This window comes from Hylobates moloch, unplaced genomic scaffold, assembly GCF_009828535.3.
Source record: "Hylobates moloch isolate HMO894 unplaced genomic scaffold, HMol_V3 SCAFFOLD_6, whole genome shotgun sequence".
Taxonomy (NCBI): domain Eukaryota; kingdom Metazoa; phylum Chordata; class Mammalia; order Primates; family Hylobatidae; genus Hylobates; species Hylobates moloch.
In genome coordinates, this window is record NW_026652281.1 from 49,468,429 (window position 1) to 49,495,737 (window position 27,309).

The 27,309-nt window shown below is 43.7% G+C and overlaps 1 protein-coding gene and 1 long non-coding RNA gene across 2 annotated transcripts; one reads left to right on the top strand and one right to left on the bottom strand.

Annotated features, from left to right (window-relative positions):
* On the bottom strand, positions 1–24,850 carry RGMB (repulsive guidance molecule BMP co-receptor b). The gene is made up of 5 exons (XM_032156756.2): positions 24,661–24,850; positions 23,623–23,698; positions 20,069–20,331; positions 14,236–14,744; positions 1–971 (listed from the first exon to the last, which is right to left on the bottom strand). Exons 2-5 carry the CDS (start codon positions 23,625–23,627, stop codon positions 303–305), a joined length of 1,446 nt encoding a protein of 481 aa, XP_032012647.1. The 5' UTR covers positions 23,628–23,698; positions 24,661–24,850; the 3' UTR covers positions 1–302.
* On the top strand, positions 21,208–24,668 carry LOC116470976 (uncharacterized). The gene is made up of 3 exons (XR_009214080.1): positions 21,208–21,419; positions 23,106–23,462; positions 24,043–24,668. It is a non-coding gene; the product is annotated as an uncharacterized LOC116470976 (long non-coding RNA).
* Positions 24,851–27,309: the final 2,459 nt, after the last annotated feature.

Below are 27,309 nucleotides of genomic sequence, written 5' to 3' on the forward strand. Positions count from 1 at the left end.
CACACACATAAATATTTAATATATAAAAAATAAAGTGCTTTCTAACAGGTCCCTGGGCAGGGACATTATAAAACATTTCACAGAACTCAAAACAAAATTGATACAATCAAAGAACACTACATCCAACATATGTGAAAACAGCCAAACACAATATGTACAATCTGGTGGGTGTCCCAGGACAAACGTCCTGTCATATACATGGTATATACATATATACTCTTTTACTCAATATATTATGACAATATATATTTTAAAATTTTGTTATAGACAAAAAATAAAAAAAAAAAAACAAAAGACAACCCCTACAAAAACACGATAAGGATCAAGCATGTGAGTCCTAGACTGACAGACGAATCACTGCCTCTACGGGGAGTCCCATTGCCACTGCTGGGGAAAATGTGCCAGCGTTCCTTCCTTGGGTGCAGGGCCTCCACGTCCTCCAAGGCACTGTGGGCTGCGGCGGTAAAGTTGGCATCACCAGTGGTGAGCAGGTCGAAGACACAGGACTGGAAATAGATGTCCTTCACTGGCATCTTCTCATGGCATTGAGTGTTGGCAGTCTCCAGTGTGTAGCCAGGCCAGGCCTGCACCAAGGAGGTGCGAGGCAGGCTGTGTCCCAGGATCGCAGACACCTGGCCCTGCCCATCATCGATGCGTTCACTCAGGGGGCAGCCGTTCACGCACAGCTGCAGGTCCTGGCTCTCCTCGTAGGACATGGCCAGGTCTTCAGGCATACGGATGGCAAGGGTCAGGTAGCGACCCACCTGCCGCACAAACACTGTGGTCCCTATATAGCGGGCGTGCATCTCCACATAGTGGCCACTCTCCCTCTCCACGATACGCAGGCTCTTGGCATCGCCGTCCCCACCACTGGTGGTGCCATCCACAAAGGCGGCCGGCAGGTCATCTGTCACAGCTTGGTAGACTTTCTGATCTGTACACTCATGGTGGGCTTTGAAGATAATAGTGATCTGTGGGAAGGAGCATGTACAAGGTTTAACAGAATGGGAAGGAAGCAGAATGGGGCAACCCTCTGTAGCAAGAGCTCCCCGCCATTTTGAAGCTGAATGGCTTAAGGCGGAATCTCCAAAATGGACCCAACTGCTTGCACCTCAAAAATGGATGATATCACTTTCAGAAAATATTTTTTAAAGTCCTATATATTTAGAATTAAAGTTTAACATAAATCCAGGGAATGTGCATCAAGACAAAACTTTTTTATTTTCCTAAGAGAAAGAGTGAGCGAGTGAGCAGTGTTGCTATCAGAATATCGGCTTTTTTTTTTTTTTTTTTTAAGTGACGGGGTCCGCTCTCTTGCCCAGGCTAGAGTGCGGTGGCACATTCATAGCTCACTGCAACATTCAACTCCTGGGCTCAAAGGACTTTCCCACTTCAGCCTCCTGAGTACACAGGACTAAGGGCGTATACCACCATGCCTGGCTGATTTAAAAAACTTTGAAGTGATGGGGTTGGTGGGGGGCGGAGGGGGATCGGGGGTTCCTCACTACGTTGCCCAGGCTGGTCTTGAACTCCTGGCCTCAAGTGATCCTCCCACCATCATCTCCCAAAGTGCTGGGATTACAGGCATGAGCCACTGTGCCAGGCCAGATTATGGACAATTTTTATTGATAATTTATATCTTGTCTCCTTCCAAAGTGGATGAGTCATGGCATAGTTCTGAGAAAAGAAAAAGGTTCAGTTCTCAGAAAAGAAAAAGGTTCGTTTCTGAGTTATTATGCAGAAACTTTAAGGGGCTTAATTAACAATATACCTAACAGAACTTTGCTTCCTACCAAGATTCTTCATAGGATTAAAAAACTGTATCCCATGACTCACCACTACAAACTTACTCAAAATACAGAGAGAAAGAGTTGAGGAGGGGGCACCCCAGTAACAGCCACCACTCATGTACCCCAGGAAAGATTTCTATTAGTCCCTTAATCAAATGTTTCACATCACTGGCTAATCCCTGTGACAGGGAAATCACCTGGCAAATACAGCTCCTAAGCACTGGCAGAGACTGAATACCCTAAACCTAGTTACAGCAAATGTTTTCCCAAACAGCACCAGAGTCCCTTAACTCCTCAGAAATCTTTTCCCAGCCAACTCTCGATTCTCCAAACTAAGCACATAAATTCATCAAAGAAAAAAATTACTAGTAATACAAAAGCCTCTCTTTTGTAAACCCATGTTCTTTCCTGCAGAATCCTTTAATTAGAACAGTTAGTTAAAAACCTTGCACACCTTCACCTCCAACATATCCAACATCTCTGGGACAGGTGGTGGAGGGAAGATAACTATGATGAGACAGGGGCTGCTGTGTCACACAACATGGAGAAACTATTTCAAAGAAATAAAGACCACATTTTGAGAATTCTATCATTGCTAGTAACTGAGGCAACAGGGTTCTCTCTTCCTTCTTGAAAAAACAAAAAGTATCAGGTGACTTCAGTCAGGAGGAAGGCAGACAAGCCAAACGCTATGAATTACTCCGGATGGAGGAAACCTTCTACCTCCTGCAAAGAAACTAATCAAAACAATAGACCCTTGTGAAAAAGACCAGAAAATGCCCACCCGAAGTCCTCACCACCACCCTCAAGTTTATGTCTGAAGTTTTTCTCCAACTCGGCCAGCATTTGCTCACACTATTTAATTCCACATGTTCCCACTGGTGTTACTTGACTGGAATTTTCCAGCCATTTCATTTTACTTCAGCCAGTTATAAAGCCAGATCTGAACCAGCTGCACTGTAGCAACCGGTTAAATTCATATCCGTTGTTTGCAGCTGCAACTAAAAGCCAGACAATGTACTATGAAAATGCTGGGTTTTCTCCCTTCCTAATTACCGTGGGCCACAACTTGATTTCACTACCAGCCTTCTCACATTTCAACACCTTCTTAACAACCCAAAGGAGGTGCATCAGAGATGATTTCAGGAAATTTGTTGTGCATCCAACCATAGGACCTTTCAGAGTGAATGGGGGTTTTGAGCTAGATATCTAACGGGACCATAAAATAGATTTATTTGGTGGCTCTAAAATCCGTTGACAAGTGTTTTTTTTAAGGCATGCTGGGATCCCTTGGAGATGAAAAGATTGATTCAAGAAAATTTTGCACCTGAAAAAGTTGAAAGTTAACAATACAGATGGCTAAAATAAGAGTTAGTAATAGACTTTTTATATAATCACTATGCTCATTTTCACCTGTAACATCTACTCAAAGATTAAACTCTTCAATAATGGCTAGATAATTTGTCTTTCTAGTCTAACAGATCTAAAATTTAAACCAACTTGATATTATCTGCAAGAACTACTTTTTTGTTCATCTTACGAAAAACAAAGAGGATTTACTTGTGTTGGGCCAACAAAGCAAAGATAACCGATTCCAAACAAGTTTCCAAAAAGCAAGCAAGGGTCCATATTGAGATGAGTGAAATGGTTCCATGTCTCACCAAGGTTGTTTTTTTCATTAAGCACACCAATTCCAACTCAGGAACTCAGGATTCATTTCAAACACCTCCCACAGTATTGTCCTCCTGCTATGCCAGTGACATTAACAATAACTCCTACCTATCTAGAAGCTCAAAACTTGTTTTCTGCTCTCGTATCTAAACCTACAAAACATCCTAGTTAACCAAAAAGATACGTCTTTCCAATTTACTAGTAGTGATTTGCTCTGGGACAAGTGGATATTTCTCTTGTTGTTTCCCAACCGAGCAAGGTAATTCTCACACAGAGCATATGTGTAGAATTATCCCTTGAATCAAAATGCTGAGGGTGATGAATTGATTGTAAAGCATGAATGGGTTTCCTGAGTAGTCCCTTGTAGTTTAAATATGCACTGAACAGGTACCTGGAGACATAATCAATGTAAATTTAGAAAACACTGGGTAATAGTTTCACATGACTTAAGTTTTATAATGCAATTTCATTCCTCCTAACAATTACAACATGAGCTTTTAAAAGGCAAGTACTCAGCCAATGAAGGGAAAGAAAGTCATTTCAGACTGTCTTCCTCTTCAGAAAAGCAAAATTTATTCATTCTTAATTCTTACTTTAGAAACATGCACAATTTAACTGGAATTTTGAAGAACACCAAACTTTTAATATTTCCAGCTAGCAGCCACTAGAAAATAAAAACTGAATGCATAAAATTGTATTTCAAAAGCTCACAGATAATTTAAAAACGCTAGCTATGCTACTTACTTTTCCCCTCTATGAACTAATCTATATGCTGTCATAACTCAATTTGGCACATCTGTTCTATGCCACACCATTTATTATTGATAGATGGCATTTCTGTGCATTTAAAACATCAATGCCTTTTGTTAAACCTCCTCCACCCAGCCCCTTTCAACCCCCACCTTAGACAAACTACTCCAGTTCTCTTCATTCATTTTTAATGTTTCACTCTCCTAGATCTTCACCACCCACAAGGTTTATTAGGAAGAGAAAGACAGCAGCTACAAATCAACCTTTCTACATGAAACAGGCAACAAGAACTTACGAAGGTTTGCTGTGAAATAATTTTAAGAGGCACCTGCCTCTCCTTTCCACCGGGAGAAAAAAAAAAAAAAACCATATTAAATAAAAATGAGGTAGCCAACAAAGAAATACACAGGTACTGCCTCGCCAAGAGATACAGAGATATCTATCCAAAGCACAGCAGCCTTGCAAAATGCCACAAACAGGTTTTAAAACAGCAGACTTCTCAAATGGCTGTGCACCTTGACTACTTGTGCATAATATATTTTGGAAGAAACATTTATCTGTGTTTAATCAGGCCATTTGGCACTGTGAGTGTAGGACTTTTCTGGAATCTTCAAAACATGAGAGCCAGACTTCCGGAGCTCTCATCTCTGGACTCTGGATTGGTCAGTAAACTGAAGAGGCACAGAAACTAGCTTGAAACACATGGAAACATAATTTTGATATGCACCTGGTTAAAATTCTGCTGTGTCAAAGAAGTCGATGAATTTTATTTCATATAATTAGCTGACGTGTCTACTTTGCCATATCCTCTGGGTGCAATGATAGGTTGAAAAATAGAAGACTCTAAGGGAGAATAAGCCCATGGTGCTCACAGCCCCTTTTACTCTTAACACATGGTAACAGCATGCAGCCTCTACAGTCTTCCCCAGTGAACAAAAAAGAAACCATTCCAACAAGAGCACATGCTTCAAAGGAGAAAAAAATACACATGCTCTCTCTCCATTCCTAAAAAACTCAAATTTTACTGCCAAGGGTCGATTTTTCTAAATGTTACAAAGTCAGAGACTAGGATGCTCTGAAGCATCTAAAGGAAGTAGAGGCCTTTGAAAGCACCTTCCTTCGAGTGTCTTCCCTGGTCCCATTCCTCCCTACCCGCCAGGGTAATTCTGAAGGGTGGATCTTGGCCGGAGCAGAGGTACTCTGTCCACGCAGGGTAGCAACTGTCCCCTGGTTACATAAAAACTGGGGAGAACTCTGTGTCTCTCTCGAGAGGGGAAAAGAGGTATATTGATTTAGAATAACTCTTTTTGAACAATTTCATGCAAAACCCAGGAGAATTTTTATATATGCCATATTTAAGAAAAAAATACTGGACTAGAAAATATTTGATGTCATTGATAATTTTCCTTTAAAAATTATGAAAAGAACTGTTAGGAAGCTATGAACTCAATGAACTGGGATGTAATTTTACAATCACCACTCAGCCTACGTATCAAATATCTTATAAAACAAATATCTACAGGAAGCTGAACTTAAGATCCACAAAAACACATTTTGTTAAACAATTTTATTGGACTAGGACAAGATACTAACAGTAAGACAGCACCTGTGTTTACAAGGTGAGTGGCAGATTAAAACTCATACTGTGGACTCCTTTTAGGGCTTGAATGAGACTAAGAAATCAGCTACCTTGAAAAGAGGTATCAGTTTCTCTATCCTCACGTCTCTTTCCACAGAGCCTGGAGCACTTACAGGATCCAGAGAGATGGAATGGACCAAACTTACTCTTCAGTGTTGCCCTAGGTAATAAATACATGCAGAAACAGGGGCTGCCTTGGCTGCTGAAGGGGTACTTGGCAGCAGATAGAGAATGAAGAAACCAAACCAGAGGGGAAGGACACCCAGAGCTGAAGGCAGCTAGGGTGGTCTAGAGAAGGGAAGCTAGTCCAGGAAGACACATAAAAGGAACAGGCACAAAAATGCTGCTTCCCAAGAGCAATTTCTGTACAATTAAGACAATGAATGCTGGAAGCATAAATAGGCACAGAGACAGGCAAACTGACCAACTTCCTTGTACAGACCAGAGCAATGCTAGGGTGAGCATGAAGAAAGGCCTTTGTCCTGTAAGTCTTGGTCACTCCAAAAACTCCAAATGGAACCTCTCCCTTAGCTTGTCTGTTGTGTTCGGACTCCACATTGTGAGGCGGCCAGCAAGTGTAGGAATTCACTGTGTGCCCAGATATGAAGTCAGGCCTGTGTGGACAGTATTACAGGCCTAGGCTGCCACCTTGCTTCAGACTACAGGCTAAAAATATTTTGAAAGGTGAAAACCAGGGCTGGTGGCAGTAACTCTCAGCCGAATCTGTCCTAGCAGGTCTTGCCTTCAGGCATTCCCCCTCCTGGTAGAGAGAGGCGGCAGGACTACAGACCCGAGGCCCTCCTCTGGGCCTATGTTCAGCACAGCTGTTCTCCAAACCTATGGGATTAGAAAACCACAGCCTCTTTGATCATTTTTCAGCTTTGGGAGGTGAGCAAAAAAAGTAAAAGGGCTTGAAGATCTTCACAATACACTCACTCTATGAAAAAGAAAAGGCCCATGAGAACTCAGGAATGAAGTGGTTAGAAGTGGTTACCATGTATTTCAAGAAGTCAGTTAACCGAAATCCTACAAAACAATATCTTTATGTCTGCATTTTCCTTGGGTAGGGTGAGGGGAAGACCTCAATACCATGTAAAAGCACATGCATGTACATCTGTGCATGCACACACACGTCTTAAATGGAAACTGACCCCCATTTCAGGAGCACATGCAGAGCAGATGAGAAGTGAGTTTTATTTTTATTTTTTTTGAGATGGTGGCTCGCTCTGTCGCCCAGGCAGGAGTGCAGTGGCGCAATCTCGGCTCACTGCAAGCTCCGCCTCCCGGGTTCACGCCATTCTCCTGCCTCGCCTCTCGAGTAGCTGGGACTACAGGCACCCGCCACCATGCCCGGCTAATTTTTTTTGTATTTTTAGTAGAGACGGGGTTTCACCGTGGTCTCGATCTCCTGACCTCGTGATCCGCCCGCCTCGGCCTCCCAAAGTGCTGGGATTACAAGCGTGAGCCACCGTGCCCGGCCGAGAAGTGAGTTTTAGATGGTGTCATATCATCCTATCCACAGTATACATGCTATGTCCCAACATGAAAGAACCCCATGTTCTTTTGGCTCCAGCTCTTAAAGTAACCAGTTAACTGGGACATAAAAAACTCCTCTCTCCATAGAACCAGTTTCACCTAAACAACTTTCTAGATCCAATAGTACTGTGATTTCACTGCAAGACTGTCCAGTTAAAGGCTGTAACTTAATGTTAGCTTTTCTTTTATCACTTACTGACAAGCTGACCAGCTTGTCAGTATGAAAAGTCCTTAAGTTACCCCACCCACAAGAACACAAAATTCAAAACAGTGGAAGAGCAAGTTCTACTGCAGTCAAAACAAATAAAAACAAAATGAGTAAGGTAGCAGTTTTCATTGTTCAACACTGTAGGTAACTTTTTACATGCCACATTCCACACGAGCAGAAACTGGTTAGCATTAATTGAAGCCAACAAAAAAAGGACCAACCATCCAATGTTTCCTTCTCGCCCCTTCCCCTCAAAATGTTGACTCAAAGAAAATTTAACCAGGCAGAGAGGCACTTGGAAATGTGACAGAAAAACAAGTTCTAACTCTCAGCTGTGTATCAGACTTGGCCTCATGCCTCTGGTTTAAACTATGGAAGAGTGTGGATTTGTTTTAAAGCAGCAGAGCCCCATAGCACCCTCATGGAATCTTGCCTGGCTAACACAGGGACAGGCGCTGGGTTAATTTCACTTACAAATGGGGGGTGTTCTGAAGGTCTCTTCCTCCTTCCAAACCACATCTGGGACAGAGCGAGTGGCACAGTCAGGGAGATTAGAAAGATGGTAAAAGACTCATTACCCAGATTTTTTAATGTGTATGAATGAAATAAAGGCATATCTTTTTTGAAAAGTACAGCATAAAGAATAAACAGGTAGCTCATTTATCTTACAAAATGATTTTTCAGATTTATAGGTTCATTACACAGCTAGCAATTTCCCTATTTTTCTCTGCTTCCTTTCCCCACATCCACTTGGAAACCTTTTCACCTCCAGGCAATTTACTGAAATGATATAAAGCAAAGTTGAGTACTTCCTGGGCCTAAGATCTTATAATCCAGTATGCACAAGAGCTGCGTGGTAAATAGAAAAGGACAAATAAGAAGACTGCACCTGGAACTACAGCTGATTTCTGCTCTTTCAAAAACCTGGCTTTTAATGTTTCAATATTGTTTCTACAATAAAAAAATTCAGGCAGAGTAAACAGCTAACATGCTTTTATGAGTTTTAAAGATGAGATGAGGCTCTGGAAAATGAATTTAATTAAGAACTGGCGACTGTGACAGTCAAATTCTAGAAAGCTTTTTGGTATAACATCAAAGATCAGCAGCCTTTCAAAAGTGGGAGCCAGGGTTCTAGGCCCTGCTAGGTTGTATGCAGATGAGGAAATACAGATGCAGGTGAGCATTCTTACTGTGGGAGGTGGAGAGAGACTGTGCCAAATCCCAGGAGTAAAGACAATGATTTGGCAAGGAGGGGTGTTAGCGTGGGACGGGCCTTAGTAGCAGCCCACTCTTCTGGCTCTTCTTGACACCCCTGCCAACTTGCTAAATGAATAACATCAATTGGAACCAGCTTGTCAATGTGAAAAGAACCCTGAAAATGCTGGGTTTACACACAAACCCCGTGCTTTCCCACGTGCTTTCCCACCGACTGCTGCAAATTTTAGTTATGTGCTTAGATTGAGGCAAAGGCTGCATTCACCTCTACGTATCCCACAGTGGGCCCTTTAGTACCCTCTGTTTCAAATGCAGCACCAAATTAACCATACATTTATCAGAGAATGATTATCGGGGAAATAATTGCATTAAGCAGGGAGCTGTAACTGCAAAATCCTTTCCCATCTGTTCCCAATATGCCTCAACCAGTCAGAACTTCTTAGCACCTTCATAAAGCAAGGAGGGTCACAATAAGGAGCAAATCTCAAAGAGATGCCAAGAATTACCCATGCAACAATATAATTGTAACAAAAATAAAGAGCAATCTCAGATTATAAGAACTAGTTACAATGTATCACCAAGAGAGTTGCAGTTTCCTTGTGGAGGAAAAATGCTCTATTTTTCCCCCACAAATACCATGCGTCCCCCTCTTTATAACACTGCATGCAAGAACAGTGTCCATAGATTCAAAACACAGACCTATCAATGGAAGAACCATATCCCTTAGTCCAGAAAAATAATGATAAACACTATGTAGCTCACATGATTTCCATAAAGATGCTAAAAACATAATGGGTTGCGAAAACTTAGCTACAATAAATGTACTAGGTCTGGGGTCAACAGAGGACAGATTTCCAAACCTTATGCAGAGATATACTTAAAATGACAGCTGAAAGCTGTTGCAATGCAGGCATGTCTGGTGCTGATTTTGTAACCAACAAAGAATGACCCAGAACACTGGTTTACATGCCCACATGCTGTTGCAGAGCAATAACTACATGCTAAGGGGCACCAGAAAGCAGTAGACCTACCTCATACTCTAGTAGCCTACAAGGGTGTTTCTTACAATGGAAAACTGTGGGTTATAGAGTTTGAAGACACTAACCAAGAGCAAACCAAACTAAGTCTTTCTACATCTCTAGTATCTTCAACCAGCAGAATTTTTCAAGAACTCCCAAGAAAGTGGCTACAGAATTTGAAATTCAGGGGTAAGTATGGAATTTAGACTATATCCATAATGCATGATGGGCAGGGTATGCTACTATGCTTTGGACAGGTGATGAGTGCTGCCCATAGGATTGCCAGGAGCTGGTGGCCCTTGGCAGCACCAAAAACATACAAGATAGGCACCTCAGAGCATATGCCCATCTGGCTAACAGTCATCTGGCTTGGTCAAGTACAACGAGCATAGCCCTTTCCCAAATTCAAACTCCTTAAGGTAAACCACCTTCTCTCACTCAAGGGTGAGGCACAGTAAAATGTGTAGCAGAAGATCTGCAGTAGGACCTGTTGTCATCCCCAGTCTCCACTCCTACTTTTTATTTGGTGTTACTGAGGTGGAAGGATAGAATAAGAAAGCAAGAGTGGTGAAAAAGGATACGGCCACATTAAAACAAAAGGAAAAATAAAGTGAAGGCATTCAAACTACTTGAACAAAAATAATTACTAAAAACATTTCCATTGTTTGTTTAGGTATGCAACTTAATAATAAATGAATTTCTGCATTGTTTTTGAAAAAGGAATACTTTTGAATTCCCTGGAGACTGGCAATTTTAATACATGCTATTGGGAATACATTTGCAAAGTGCAGAATCTTTCATAAAAAAATTTATTCCCCAATCACCTTCTGTGATCATGGCATACACAGATTCTTATTGAACCCACTTAAACAGAGATACAAAGATCCATAGAATGAATGAAACAAGAGTTGAGACTGAGAGGTTGGCAAAAATAACATGGAAGAAGTCAAGCATTCTCAAAACAGATCATCTGTTTCTCTTGAGTGTGTGAAGCACAGGACAACTACTGACATGTGCCCTCTCTGGAGCCTGTGAAGGGTGGGCTACTTCCTCCTGCAAAACAAAACCTGCCTTTCTTCTCAGTGTAGCTAACTCTGCCAGTTCAGAGCCTGTCCCTCTCATCTCATTCTGAGTGCCTACATGCCTGTAGCTGCCTCTCACAGCCAAAGGTGGGGAAGATGGCCCAGAGCTGATGTGGATGTCAGCCGAGGTATGTGTGTGTGCCAGACACCCCTGCAGCCCCCGGGGTGGAGAGATGAAAAACCAGCCCTGGCTTCCCCTTCAGAAACACATCGACCTGGCAAGGTAGCCAACTGGCACAGGCTCCTCCAAAGAGAGGGAGGCAGGCAGAGGGCAAAACTAAAAACACAGAGGCCTTGAGAAAGCATACCTGTGCACACCAAGACCAACGGGAAAACAAGCCCTACCTTTCCCAAGGAAGGGGAGGAGAGGGCCATGGTGGGGAAGAAAACAGTAGACCAGGGGAGATGAGGCAACATCATTAAGCACTGCAGGCCTGTCTGCCTCGAACTCACTGCTTGCCATGTAGAAAAGAAGAAAAGGCTTAGCTAATATATGGCCCCGGGTGACTTCATTTTATTTTATGGTGTTTAGATTTTTCCCCCACTTTGTCTTTTTGTGATAAGGAAAAGGGGGGTACCTAGGAACAGGCAGAGCTCACAAAGTTGGGCTTGAAGATGGCTTGCTCAAGAGGCCAGGTTCCTAGGACTCGGAAGCTGTCTTAGTAGCCTCACTGAGCAAAATACCCTGGGGTCTGGTGCTTCAGTGCAGTGTTAAAGGGAGCGAAATGAATGGATGTTTCCAAAAATTTCAGTATCACAGCTGGCCAGCTAGCCAATGACATCATCAGTCTTTCAATCTAGTGGCACTGAGTACGTGGGTTATTAAAAACGCTTGACCACACAAGGATGATCTGGTATCTACAAGGCACAGTACTAGGTTACCCAACAACTGGTCTATGCACTTGCTTAAATTCTCAGTAAAGCTGGGATTCCCATGAAAAAATTTTTCAAAAGATTTTTTAAAGAAAGTATGGTGGTAGACATTAAGGGAAAATTTCAGATCTTGTTTAGAACTTATTTTATAAGCACTTTATGCCTCTTACTGTTTTTATTTTTATTACCACCAACCACTTTTTTGTGCTTAAGGTTTTTAAAGGTTTTATTTTGGTCCTGGCTGGGTAAAAGGAAATCGTATTGCAAGATTTAGGCCTTTCTTTGGTTTCACCAGCACACGTCATACTAGTATTGAGACAGGTCTTCAAGAGCAACCTTCCAGATGCTTATGGGGCTTTGGAGAGAGTTACAAAGAGAAGGGGGATGGGGAACCAAACCTAACAACTCCTAGAGGTCATGAAATGAAGCTATAGAATAGTTTGCTGCTGAACAGCATGGTTACTAGATGTGGGAAAATACTTTCCAATAGTGCAATTAAAGACCAAGCATTCTCATCATCTACTTGAATTTATGTCAGAGGACCACTTTCTCCAACTTTTTTTGAAGGGGTAAAACCTTTGATCCTTATTCCAAACTGAGGGAGAAAACAAGATTGTCCTTTTTATTTATTTGCTAAAAATTACAACAGAATTCAACTGAAATAAAATGATCTTAAATACTTCAGCGTAAACTGTTCCATATATATAGCAATATTCATAAGGTTATCCCCCACATATTTTCACCATAATCAGCAACAATAGAATTCTGAAAGACTGAATAACAAAAGTGACATGACTGGATGGAAGGCATGAAGAATAAAATTTGAATACTGCTTCTTGTGAAGGGAACCAGTATTTCCCCATGTACAAGCTCTGATTAATCTCTATAGTTTTGTTTGAAGGTTACTCTGCCAAGTCCTCAATTATTTGCACAATTGATGACTTTTTCCATTCTCAATGGACTGCCTTCTTTCAGTTACCCAAAGACTATTCCCAGCTTTCATGTGCCATATGACTCTGCAGTAATGATGGATTTGGGGCCATCGTTTCTAACTTCATAATTCTATAACTTTATATATAACTTATAGCAAATACATATTCTGAGATATTTATAAAAAAATGATTTGCGTACATACAAAAACCAGAGGGAGAAAAGTTTATTTTGAGATATGGAATTTGGTAAGGCAAAAGACAAACTTGAGCTTTTACTGAGAGTTGAAGTATAAACATTTTGGAGTTCCCCTAAGATGTCTAGACCAGTGTAACAGTCGTCTTTGTTTAGGGCAACGACTTCTAGTCTTAAATTTGTGACACCCCAGGGTGTCTGCAGATATCTCCCGAGGTGCTGTAAAATTCCCTCCACAAAATGCCAAGTAAAATAACTTTAATTTATTTAAAAAGTATGCCACACATGTTTAGACGCAGGGGAGGGTGTCCTGGAATCAAGAGAACAGTCGTAAGTATTTCAAAAGCTTGAGTCTTGTCAATTACATTAAAAAACCCATTTCTTTGGATACAATAAATGCAAGAAATAAAGCAAGATGAGATGGTCTATGTGTGTGGTTTTGTGGTTGGAAAAGACAGGGAAGGAGGTGCTTAGTTGGGACACTATTTTAGTGGAAAAGCCTTCTGATTTTACTTACTAATGGCTGAATTAGCACCGACTGCCAATTAGAAACCCAGTTCATAGGTCCTCTCTACCTGCTTGCACTAAACACTGGTGCCTTGAAGTTGGTTTCAAAGATCTCTGTACAGTATTAGTTTCTTTAAAACAAATGAACACAGACCACATAAACTGGCAGCTAGTCATGGTAAGCTAAATTTTGTGTTTCTCTTAGCTTCTGACTGAAACTGTTAACCTGAGGCCCTGAGATTACACACAGGTTACATATTGCTGCTCTGCAATATCCAATTATTAACCTCCTCGGTCATCAAGAGGATAGTAACTAAAACACCACTGTGGGTTTACCACTGGGAAGTTGGCTTATTGCCATTATGTTTTAATATAGCTTCCAAATATCCAATAAAATGTTTCCTGACAGGTCACTGCCTCAGGCCTCACAGCTTTCTTTATTCAGAACACCCACTTCAATCATCTGATAAATCTGAACATGGATTTCTTCAAGAGTCACACACATATGCACTCAAAAAAAGACATCACTGAAAAAAGCATCCTTTTTTTATTAAACGGGTCTGCCTTTTCCCTGGAGAACTCAATTTCACTGTTTACTTTTTATTCTTTATATCACTGTCTATTTAAAATTAGAACCATGTTTACATTCCAATGAGAAATTCCTTACTAAATTTTTATTTTACCCTTTATCAACTGTTAATTGCTTTTCAAAACGAAGTTCCTTTTAAACTACGCCCTTTATAGCACATTTCAAAAGTTATCTGAAGAATCAAACATCTGAAAGTTGAGTAGGGAGAAGGAAAAAAGAAGATATACTTGCCTTATTTGTAGCAGTAGCACTGGATCCAGGGACCACAGGCACGTTTGTCACTTGAACTGAAAGATAATTATTATCTATGAGTGGCCAGGCCCCTTCTACTTTGCATGTTTGGAAGTGATCCTTGAAAGTTCTGAGGTGAGGATCTCCAAACAAGCCACAAAAAAGGTAACTGGGAGGGTTCTGGTCCCCTCTCCTGTGTTCCCTGGCTCCAGCGTGGCTGTGATAGTTGCAAGGATCATGGGTCACTTCGGGGTTGGTAGAGGATGTGGGTCCATCCTTGGAACAATTCCTCTGGCTCATGAGGTCACTGATACCCAACACGGCAGAATGGTATACCAGGTTGCCACGGCAGGCTTTTGAAGTTCGCTGGGTGCAGCCAGCATAGGCACGCAAGGCCTTGCAAAACTCAGAGTCAAAGCCGTCAATGGCAGAGTTCAGGTGAGAAGTCAGGGACACAAAGTCCGTGGTACATTTCTGGATTCGACATTGGGCTGGCTGTTGGCAGTCACCTATGGGAAAGAAGATAAGACCAGACATTTGTAAACTCTTCATAACTTCCTGAGCTACATGAGAAAATCACATTGTTCTTTGGGAACTGTTTGTTCTATTTTATATACTGTACTCCTATTTTAAGAAGCCTTCAGATATAGGGTTTGATTGTGTTCCTGTGTCTTTCTCAAATTAAGCCACTGGAAGAAAAACTGCATGCAATTAGTTAACTTAAAACTTTAAAGCATGAGCCACTGTGAGTGAATATGTGTCTAGTCCAGTGATCATAGGTTGAGATTACAAGAGAACAGTAAATAAAATATTTTATCAATGTTGCTATTTGTTTATAGGTTTTGAAAAAGATTACTCTAAGGTTATGCCAAAAACATGAACATTGTTTTGATTTTCCAAAATTGCATAACTTCCTTCAGAAAGCATTGGAAAAGCAGCACTAGGTACAAAACCATGGTTAAAACCTCCCCCGCCTAAGGAGGGTGTAAAATCCTAAATTATAGTATAATTAGTTAAAACACCTTTACTTGATTTACCTGTATGGCTACAGAATAAGAAAAAAAAAAATCCAGGTACTGTCATTCTACTTCTCCTGAGGCACGTTTACCAAGAAACTGTAAATAAACTGACACAATTTCCTAATTTCTACAAAATGTAAATGCTCTAAGAAAAAAAAAAACAAGATTCACTGGACCAAGATATATATTTACTTTTTCCTTACCATCTATCTCCATTACCCTAGGATCCTAGCTCCCAAGTAGATCACATGTAAAAGCACACTAAATAAAAACAATTCATATAAACATTATGAAAAACCAAAGTATCACTGCCCTATTAGTTTTAAAAAAATCAATTTCCAAATGATGCTTTTTACCACTAGTTTCTATAAAATCTCCTAAAGCACAAAAAGCACAAGAACTACCAATAGTAGCTCAGTTGTGTGCCCCCAAATAATTTAATATTCTGTTCCATAAAATGGAAACTACAGACTTAGTGAAAAGAGACACTGTTCTTTGACATCAACTGCAAATTTTATATAAATGAACTGTAACACGTATTTGTGTTACATAAAATCTTTATAGGTCTTTAAACTATGGAGACGTCTCTCAATCTCTTTAAGTGTGAGGGTCCTCATATGAGAAATGAGGAAGCTATTCTAAGACGAACTTTGTCATCTTTTCCAGACCGTAAATATCTTATGATTTGTATTCTGGATGGGGGAAAAAATTCAGGGCCAGTAGATTATTATTAAATATATAATTATTTCAAGATGTGGATGCAATAAACTTTAGGATGATATCAAGATTTAGGGAACTCCATTTAATAAAGACTTAAAATTAAGCTTAATATTGTCTTAGCTATTTTAACATTTTCACTAGTCAACTGCTCTTAAATCTGAATTTAGTAGCCTGTAAGCTCTGTTTCTGGCTTTGGTTGGGAGAAATAGGTGGGAGGAGACAACTTCTGAAGACAACTCTGTCACCACTTTTAAATTCGTAAAATTTTAAATTTCAAATCTTCTTGGGTTCTTCTGCTTTGGCTAAGGCTTCCAATAGCCTTTTGCTACAGAGATGATGTGAGGGAAGAGGGCTAAATAGAGAGAAAGTGTGCTTGGGTCAAAAAGGGGAAAATACTATATAGTCTAGGCTTGGTATTCACTTTAGCCTGAGTCAAAGATTAAAACATTTTAATATGTTGGAGCTATGGATTTACAGCAATCATCAAATCATACTTTCAAAAAAAATTACAAAAACATCTTTGTGTGGAATCTATTTTATGTTTGCTCATTCCAAATCTGATAGAAGTAGCTCCAGTATTTACAGAATTTCTCTTTCCAAAGCAGATCAAATAATTTTCAGCTATTTTTCCTAGAACCCAAATCAAACCAAAACAGAAATTAACCAACTAAACAACCCCAAAAGGCGCTAAAGCCATTTTGCAGATGGAAAATCCAAGGCAAAGGGATATTAAAGGGCTTGTTCTGGCAGAATCATAAAACAGCTAGCATCATTAAGCCAGGATGTGGTGCCTTCTCTCAAAACTTGTTCTTCCATCACAGGTCATGTCTCCTCTTATTTCCTAACTGTAATGACAGTACTTGATGGCTGAAAAAAAGACTTAAGTAGCTAATGCATTTTCTTTTTCTTCTAAAATCAGATACACAGAAAGCAAGAAAATAAATACGGGGCCAAGATCTCAGTAATGAAGAGCTCTTAAGACTACAGATAAATGACAGCACAAGAACTTCATGCTAAACTTGCAGTGCCTATTTGTTCTTTTTATGGTCTATAAAATCTATCCGAGCATACGTTTCTTTATAATTATTTCAAATAGTCATACAATATCAAAAGAACAGTATGGAAATGCAGATGGAACCATTCAGAAGGAAAGAAAAGTAGAATTTAGATTCCCAACTCCCTTTTCATACCTTCCTCACAACCCCCCCAAACCTTTTTTTTTTTTTCCCCCGAGACGGAGTCTTGCTCTTGTTGCCCAGGCTGGAGAGCAGTGGCGCGATCTCGGCTCACTGCAACCTTCGCCTCCCAGGTTCAAGTGATTCTCCTGCCTCAGCCTCCCCAGTAGCTGGGATTACAGGCATGCGCCACCACGCCCGGCTAATTTTGTATTTTTAGTAGAGACAGGGTTTCTCCATGTCGGTCAGGCTGGTCTTGAACTCCCAACCTCAGGTGATCCGCCCGCCTCAGTCTCCCAAAGTGCTGGGATTACAGGCGTGAGCCACAGTGCCCGGCCTTTCCCTTTTTCATAGCAGGTAGGTGCTGACTGCTTAAACAAATCTCAAATCAAACAGATCTCCCAGGGTTCTTTTGCTTTGGCTAAGGCTTCCAACAGCCTTCTGCTACAGAGATGATGGGAGCGAAGAGGGCTAAATAGAAAGTGCGATTGGGTCAGCATTTTCAGCTTCCTTGTGGGCTCCTATATAATGACTAATTTGTAGCATACACGCAGAAATATCCAGGCTTCATGAATTTATAACGACAATGCACACTTTGCCTGTTATAGGCGGTTAAGTAAGCCTCCTGTCAAAATGCCAAGACAATGCGGAGCAGAAACAATCTCAAGGATGTAACCAAGAAGGCCATGAAGTGTATGAGTAAGCAAGTAACTCCCATATTGGATCTCCATTCAGGAATTGCAGAGGTTTGCTAAAAAAAAAAAAAAGCAACTAAAGGTACTCTTTTCATATTCTTTTCATTCCCCAAGGGGCAGAATTAAAACTCTGCAGTTACAGATTTCTCTATTTTTGGGTCAGATCATCTGTGATCAGTGTGACAGTATTTTCATACCAGTTACTGAACATGCTAAAGCATTTGTGGGTCTACAGCTTTCGTTTCATCATTTTTTAATGAATCAGACATAAAGACCTCACCATTCAAGCCAGCTTCTTTAACACCAGGACTGCAAGTGTGAATCTGCAGCACAATCACCAGTTTATAATAAATGAAATGAGATATTCTGAAACTGAATTAAGTGAAATGTGGAGCCACATGGGGTGCTGAGGCAGATGATAAGGATCCAGGCATAAAACATATAGTAGTCCATCTGCAAAGAGCACTGGCACTCTTGCTGGGCTCCCTTCTCTGAGAAACAACCTGGGCATTTAAATAGCACCACTCTTCAAAGAAATCTCTCAAAAGGAGCGTTCTTTTCTTTAACAGGATTAGTCGCTTCACTCCAACAAGTTGTCCATAGAAATCACTCACCACATCACGTTGGGTTGAATCTAATGGTGACTTAAATGAGGACACATGAAGATACTGAGAGCTTCACATTCCAAATTCTTTAACTAAGACACCCTACTTTTCTAAACCTTTAAGCCAACTTAGTATACCTTTCACAGGCTAGCAAAGAAATCTTCAGGGACCACATTCCAATTCTGTTACAGGATCCTACGGGAAACAATATCCAAGCAGCTAAGGGGGACAGAATCCCACCTAGCACAATTTCCATTTCATGAAACGTACATTTTGGTATTATGGACACATATTTTTCGCACAAACACTCCTGAATATATCTTTTAACATGTCAAGAAAAATTTTCCACGTAACTACATGCAGATTGACACTATTTTCTAAGGTTCTTAAGTTACTAATTGAAAGCCGTAATCATTCTAAAACTTTCTATTACTTTTTTATTAAGCCGTCTTTTCCCTAACTGTCGGTGTTAAAAAGCTGCTATAACATCATAATGCAAAGCTACGCAAAGTAAATTAAGTCTTCTCAGATGTCACATTTCCCCCCCCCATTACTTAAAAGACCTCCCTGATTTTTAGCATGGCGGGTATGGTTTAATAAATAAGTAAAAATTACTCCGCACAGTTGGGTGGCATAGAAGTTCAGGATACTCCAGACCAGAACGTTGTGAAGTGTCTCATATATACAGGGCAAAAAGGTCTCGAAGGAAAAGAAACTTATCTAATGCTCTGTTTGTTCTCAAGACTAAAAGAGTATGCCCCTTTCAACCTTAGCATTAAAAAAATTCTTTGTCTAGGCAAATTCCTAGAAGAAAACAGTGTGAAGAGCGTCCTGGATTTTCAAGAAACGATTTTTTAAAAAGAAAAATAGGTATCACATGGTAGAAGGCTCATTTGCAGGCTTACTTCCCTAGGAACACATTCCTCAAGGCTGGGGAAGCGCCGACCTCCAGAAGGCAGCGTGGTTATCTGTCAACCCCTCACGGAGCCCGAAGACACCCGGCTAGTCACAAAGCACGAGCTTTTCCCGGGAGGCTGATCGCTGAATTAAAAGCAGCTTTTGCCAAAACGAAAGAAATCCCTGGTCAAAAAAGTTGACGTTACTTCGAAATTAACTCCCAGGTTTGCAAAATCTGGTGAAAATCTTTCCATCTGGTGTGCTTCCTTCGCCTCGCCGCCACCCCCAACTCCAGAAAAGCAGCACAAGGCTCCTCGTCTCCCTCCGAGGCGGCTGCGGCGGCGGAAACCTGATCCGAGCCCGACTTTCAGTAAACACCAGCGCAGACAGCAATAAAGCATCCGGAACATTTGTCTCGGGCGCGCGGCCCCCGCCCGCTAAATGTTTGATAAGCGGCTGTCGGAGGGAAGATTTGTCAGCGGTCCGAGCCGAAGGCGGGGAGGGTGGGGAGAGGGCTCGTCTCTGCGCCCGGCGGCCGCCCGGTGGGTGGCTGCGTTACTGTGGCCGGGAGCCCGGCAGAGGTGCGTGTCAGGGGCTCGGGAGGCCTTTCCCGTTGCGCCACGCCGCCCTTCCGCCCCGGCGAGCGCCTTCGAGACCTGGGGCTGTTTGGGAACAAAGCCGTAGGCCCCGGGGCTGGCTCCCCTCGCGCGCTCCCGTCCTACCTGCGTGGAGCAGCCCGAGGCTGAGCAGCAGCAGCAGCAGCAGCTTCAGCGGCGGGGGGCAGAGCCCGGGGCGGCGGCGCTGCTCAACCTCGGCGGCGGCGGCAGCGGCAGCGGCGGCGCTGGAAGGTGCTGCTCTCAAGCCCATGCCCGTCCATGCAGGTCTCGTGGGCTCCGGCGAGGGCGGCGGCGCGGGCGCCGTGGCGGGTCTGGGCCCGTGGCTGCGGCATGGGCCAGGGGGCGCGCTTCGCTTTCTCTTCTTCCTCCTTCAGGCCCGTGTAGCAAATGTGGCGCCACCACCGCCGCAGCAAGCAGCGCGCAGCCGGCGTAGCCAGTCCGCGGCGGCAGCAGCGGGGCGCAGGGGCATCGTGGCGGCCGGAGGCGGCAGGCAGGGAAAGGGGCGGAAGAGAAGACACAAAGACCGTGAGCGACTGCTGAGACGAGTACCGAGCGCGCCGGCACCCTGGCCCCAGCCAGCGTGGGCTCGGCGGGCGTGGACCTCCAAGCGGCTAGCCCAGCCCTAGCGAGCAGCCGCCGGCGGCCCGGATATCTGCGCGGCAGCCCCCGCGGTGGATCAATCTCAGTCCCGCACTGCCGTCCCGCCCCGCCCTGTGCCCGCCAATCCACGACGCCATCATCCCCCGCCGCGTCCCTCCTTTCCTCCCCATTGGTTGTGACCGCACGCCCGCCCGACTCAGCCTGCCAATCGCAGGACTCAGAGGGCCCTCTCCCCCGCCCGCTCAGTGCAATTCGAGTTCCGTGTCCATCGACTGCAAGTCCTCTCTCCTGCGCCGCAACCTTCCTCGCGCTCCTTTTCCTCACCCCTCTACCCCCTTCCGCGATTTACTGTTTCCTCGCGCCCAGTATAAACGGGCGACCGCATATCTCACTCTCGCCGGCGTTACAAAGGTACCGGCCTTTGACCTCTCCTTGAATTGATGTGATCCGATTCATCTACCTTCCAAGTTTTTTTTTTTTTTTTTAAATTTAATTACCCCTCCCTGCCCTGGCCCTGCCAGCTTCAGCTCCATCTCCTTGGAGGAAGCAGGCGCTTTTACAGAGCGCCGCGCGGCAGGTCCTCTTTCAGCCAATCACATCTGCGGAACCGCGTTCAGAGCCGTTTGAGGGTGTCTGGTAAAGCAAGCTCGAGGCTGTGTTGGAAATCTTAATGTCACCCGCCGTCCGGAGCAGATAGGATGGGCTGGGAAGGTACCCGCGAACTGCCGGCGGAATTCGCTGGCAGGCTCAGGTGTTCTAGTTTCTTTGACATTTCCCTTCCTGAAAGCGGCAAGGAGAAGATGGTCTAAAAGTGGGCAAACTTCAACGTTCGGTTACAGTGTAATTAATGAAAGTGGTGGGTGTTTATGCAGTGTAATTATGCCACGATTTGTTGTTGCTCAGTGGCTTTTTCACAAATTTCTACAGATAATTTAAATTTTCCACAAATTTCTACGGATTAATTCAATGGCAGCTCACTTTCTCCTTTATGATCGGATGGGTCCTAAAGTGAGGAAGAAGACAATTGTCTACAAAGAAAGAGGCTGCCAAGTGGAGACAGAAAAGCAGTTATGAGACTGATGATAGATTCCAATTTGTTATCAGTAGGTGTGAAGTGGTATCTAATCTCAAGAATGACCTCAAGGCTGAGAGACACTTGATACTGCCCTCGCCTTTGCCTTTCCCCAAACAGTACAAGGTTGCCATTTAAAATCCACTAACATCCAAATCGTACTTGGCAACTGTACCCGCTACATTACTCAGAATCGCTAATTAGGAATTTCTTATCCACCACGGACATGCTGATATTCCACACATGTTTAAATGAGCTAATCAATGGACTAGGATAATTGAGGGGCAAACCTTCGGTCTCACCAGCTCACTCATTAGACACATTGTGAATTGCCCAAACCACTAGGTCTCTAATGAAGGATGCCTATCTGTTTTTACTGTAACTTTTCATTACTTACTTCTTACATACTATGATGACTTAAGGGGTAAACACAACTTTCACTGTCCACGATATAATCCAAGCCTGAGTATATCCATAATATGCTTAATAATAGCTTCACAGTTGCCTGGAGAAATGATTTTTGGGGAGGAAGGTATATGACATTTTTAGATAATGCTGCGGACTAAATATTATTAGAGCAAAAATTTACTATGTTGCAATTACTTCATATAACTAGTGAGATACAGTTCATGACATACTAAGAAACATCTTAAAAAAGTAATCAATATAATACTGATTTTCAAAGTATTTGGCTAACAAAGACTAAAATTTTTTTCTCTTAACGCAAGATTTAATTCGACCCCTATAAAAGCAGCATCTCACTTTATTGGTCATACTTCAAAACATGTACTCAATAGTTAAGGATCAATAATTTCTGTTTGGTTTGGGTCTTTCCTCTCGTGACTTTCTATGATTTTTTACTCCCCTTCCCGCATATCCTGTTCCATAAGTACACGGGTGCTCTAGATTTTCCTATCAATAGAGGGCGTCCTCGAGTCATTGCAAATCCTGGTGTCGTTAAACGGAACTGTTCTTCAGAGGAAAAACTTCATCTCTATAAGGTGCTTTATTGCTCCTCTGTTGTAAAATTTGACAAGCTCGAGATTTATAAGCCTAACAATTCACTTTTTATTGCTGCATAAGTGTTCAGCCGCTAGAGGAAAATGCTAATTTTCACAATTAAACCGCAAGGTGGTTCCTATTTTCAAGACATAGGTCAGTTGACACACTCGAGGGTAAATTCGTACTGTTCACAAGATCAGGAATCGGCTTGGAAAGCAAGAGCGTAGTGAATAGTCGCTTATAGCGCAGCCACTCCTCAAGCCCGTGAGCTGCAAGTTACAAAGGATTTTAGTTTCTACAAAGAAAAATCGGGGAGGGAGCTAGAACACAAACATAAAATCGGTGACTTATAAAAGTTTTATGTTTTAATCAGAAAAAAATCATGAAGTGACTGATGACTTGTGTAATTCACACATCCACCCTGTTTCTTGCCACTGGTACTCTTTTTCCCTTCCTCTTTGTTTTCAGAAAGGAAGGAGAAGACCTGAACAGTACATCCAGAGAATCCAGCAAAGCATACCACGGCATGAACGTGCAAGTGGACAGAATTAAAACACATGCCAGAAACACTAATGGATTCTAAACAAGATGCGGTTTCATTTCCCGAACCTATACTTGATGTTTTTAACTGTTTTCCAGTTAATATGTCTCCATTTCCAGAAATCTAACAGGAGAATCTCTGACTGCTTAACAGATCACCTAAGCTTGCGATTTGTGCAATCCATTCTAGAGTAAGGGCTCTCTGGCTGCTCGCTGGCCACTGTGTACCCAAAGCAGCGGCTGAAATAGCCCGGAGTCCGACAGCTCAGCGTCAAGCAGCTCGTGGTTTGTACTTACATCATTTTTTTTTTTTTTTTCAGAGCAGGAGTGAAAGTTTATTAAAAAGCGTTAGAACAGTAAGGAAAGGAAAGGAGAGAAAATAAGGAAAGTACAACTTGGAAGAGGGCCAAGCGGGCGACTTGAGAAATCAAGTGCCTGTACTTACATCATTCTTAACCCTTCCGCTCCTGGAGGGGGCTCAGCGGGATCAGGGGGCCCCTGAACTTCGGAACACGCAGGACCTGGGTGTGAGAGAAGAGTCCCAGAGCTTGGCGTGAGCAATGCACTCCCGGAGGGAGAGAGCCCGGGGGTTGCGGGGGGCTCATCACCCGCTCGTAGACAACGGGCCGCCGCAATCCCTGCGGGCTCCGCCGCTGCTCTCACCGCTCAAAACGGCAGGTGCAAAAAGCATTTGGGAGCCGCTTGCCAGCGCGCGGAGGTAATGCGCTTCCTGTCCATTTATCTCAGGAAACCAGTGCAGCCTTCCCTTCGAAACAAAATTAACCTCTCATTAGCCAGCCACTCGCTCCCAAGAAGGCCTTAAAAGCTTTACCAGCTCGCTAATGTATTTAGGCTTTTCTTCCAGGCAAACGCAGCCGCCGTCTTGACTGCCATCAGCCCAAGGGGTTCCTCCGGGCTCTCCCGCGAGCCAACAGCCGACCTCTCTCCAGCCTAGTCTGGGAAACTCCAGCCAACCCAGGATCCCATTTTGTAGTCCCGGGCAGACCCGACACCCCTGAAAGAACTCCACTCCAGAAGACGCCAGAACAAGTTCCCACGAATTTCACGGGCGCCCTTCACATCAAAACCTCAGCTCCCCTATCCTCAAGGAATGGGGAAGAGCGCCGGGGAGGGACTGCGGTGGCCAGCTGTCCCTGGGTCGTGGGCGCTGTTTGCTCTGCGGAGCGCCAGCCCTGCACACAGCGGGGTTGTTGGGAGGCTGGAGGGCGGGGTGAGCGTAAACTAGGATCTAGCCAGTTCCAGGCGTGGGGAATCAAATGTGGTCCTAGATCTGTACGTTGCGAAAAGGGGCTTTTGGGAGCGTCAGAGCTTTCTCACTCTGGCCCCCCGCCGCCTTAAGGCTGGCAGATTTATACCACACAGGTGGATGGAGACCTAAACAAAACAGTCCCGGCCGCTGCCTGCCGCTCGCCCCCCACGTCCCCCGGGCCCACCGCAAACTTCAACAAAATAAACAACTCACCACAGGCATTCCCTTGTCTGCAGCGCGACGCTTGCCAGCTGGGAAAATAAGCCGCAAGCCACGCGGCCAAGGCGCAGAGGGAAGGCAGCGCGGCGTCCGCCCCTCTCCCCCAGATGGGGGGCAGCGGGACTTGGGGCGAGAGGGAGGCTCCGCCTCGGGGGCCGCTCTCCCAGCTCTCCGACTCCGGAATGAGCTCTCGGAGAGGAGCTGCGCTCTTCCAGCTAGCCCGGTTTCTCCGCCATCTAGGGGAGAGGGCGGGGAGCCAAATCCCTCAGCCCCCCGCACCCAGCAGCTTCCTCCAGGCAGCTTTCTCCCCAGTCAGCCTCAAATAGAGGTGAACAGAGACCCCCCTCCCCCCGGCAGCTCCTCTACCGCCACACTGCCCCCTGTCGGCGCTACCCGGCTCATTCCGGCCCTGCGGACGGCTGGGGGCGTAGGGGCGCCCCAGACCCCCGCGTCCAGGTCCTGGATCAGTTCTCTCTTCGCCTTCCCCCCACCACACTCAGTCTTGCACAAAGACGCCTTTCACGCCGCCAGCGCCACCCTCCGCGCCGCCCTCCGGGCCAGCGGCGCTGCCTTCGCCCACCCGCGGCACCAGCCGATGCGTGGTGGGCGATTGTGCCACTCATCACTAGGCAGGGCGGCAGCGGACGCGTGCGGACTGTTCCCACTCCGCGCCTCGGCCAAGGCGCCAGATGCGCTGCCCCCCGCCACGTTCTCTAGCTGCCCGCCGGCAGCCGCAGAATGCACCCCTTTCTCTCCGTAAATGATCCTTAAGGGTCTTCCAAGTGTTTCTAAAATGGGGACAGTGGCGGGAATGATCCGCTGGACTTTCGCCGAAATAAGGAATCCAGCGATCTTACCTGACCACCTAAGGTGCCAGTGTGTCTTTACAGCTTAAGAAAGCCAAGGATAAAGATTTGGAAATAAAGAGGGGAGAGAGGGTTTAAAGAGACCTAAGGCCCAGAGCAAGTGTGTTACAAAGAATGAGCCCACGAAATGTTCGAGGGAGGACGGTAGCTTCGATCAGCGTGGAAGGCGTGGAGGGCGAGAAGAAAGCGATTAACTTTCTACCTTACATTGATCTTCCAAAGTAGAAAAACAAACAAACAAACAAAAAACATCCTAGATACTCAGCGGCAGCTAATCGGCGCGTTCAACGCCTGGAACTAGCGGGCTACTTCTCTTAGTCAAGTCAAATGCTCAAGTATCTTGACTCAGGGAGGTCACTTCTTGCCTCCTTAGGCAAGAATCTACGACCCTCTCTAGCTTTTCTTTGCCTTCTCCTCCCCTAATCCCTCCTTATAATTTCTCCGGCTAACGCTAGAGGCAGCATAGGGCAGTGTAAAGAGGGCGAGTGGGAATCCACAGGAATGTCTAGTCCTGACTTTCTGGGTCTGGGCTTTAGGCAACTGATTTAACGTCTTTGGACCTTGGGGTCACTATCAAGAAAGGATGTGTAAGAGGCAATAATTAGTAAAATTTACATATCCTTCTCTTTCTTAAATTCGATGACAATGAACGCCCTTCCTCCAAACCTCTGCAGGTTCCTGCTTAGTATTTTTTCACCTTGCTTTATCTTCTCCAAGTGCCAGTCAAATTGAAAAAAAAAATACTGACATTGTTTCAAGGTAAATGTAAGACACATTGAAACATACCCTTTGCATCTGAAAATTTAAAAAGAAGAAGAAAAAAACCCCAACTCAGCTCCTGGTTCACAAAAGCAAGGAATTTTAATGTCCCCACTTGTTTTGCTTTTGAAAAGCCACTCCAACAGTCAGCAAAGCACAGCTTTGATTTAGAAACTAAAGGCTAGTCTCTTGTGTTTTTCTTTTCCCTTCCACCAACACAAAGACAAGCTGCAGCATAAAATAATGATGAACAAGAGTTCAAAGCAAGCCCAGTGAGCCAGCCCAGAGGATGTTTTTTAATGCAGCCCCAGTCCTTCCTCCCTCTCCTGCTATTCTGGCACAAGCTGCCAGAATTCCCTGTCTCCTCCACTCCTTTCCCATAAATATTGCTCAGTGGAATCTGGATGCTAACTTGTCAATCATCACATAAATGCATTCATCAAATCATACACTTAATTTTTCTTTAGTTTCATAAAATTTTTCATGATTTTCAATTCGCTACCCACTTTGGAAACTTGAACATTAGTTCTCCCTCTGGGTAAGCTTGTCTGTTTTCTGAGAACTTTCTATGCAACTAAGGCAAAAAAGGGCAAAATCTCATAATGAAGCACTAACTTTTAAATTACAAATCTCTTGCTTCAATTTCAACAACAGAATTTTAGAATGGCTTAGCTTTCATACAATGCACACTTTTAAAAGTTATCTATTAAAGAGGATTCTTAAGTATCTTTTTGGGATACTTTTTTGGGAAAAAAAGTTTCCTTAAACAATAGTGGTGGGAAAATATTGTGAGCTTGTCTAATTCTGTTGCTTTCATTTTTTTTTTAAGTTATATTTTAGGCTCAGTATGATGGCTCACACCTCTAATCCCAGTGCTTTGGGAGGCCAAGGCTGGAGGATTACTTGAGTCCAGGAGTTAGAGATGAACCTGGGGAACATAGCAAGACCCCGTTACTACAAAATTTTAAAAACTTAGGAGACATGGTGGCACACGCCTGTAGTCCTAGCTACTTGGGAA

Excerpts from the sequence above, each read along its gene's own strand:
- RGMB (XM_032156756.2), bottom strand. Across the intron at positions 14,745-20,068 it reads CCTCGGGCTGCTCCACGCAG|GTGACTGCCAACAGCCAGCC; the intron begins GTAGGACGGGAG and ends TCTTTCCCATAG. Across the intron at positions 972-14,235 it reads GTGCTACTGCTACAAATAAG|ATCACTATTATCTTCAAAGC; the intron begins GCAAGTATATCT and ends TCCTTCCCACAG.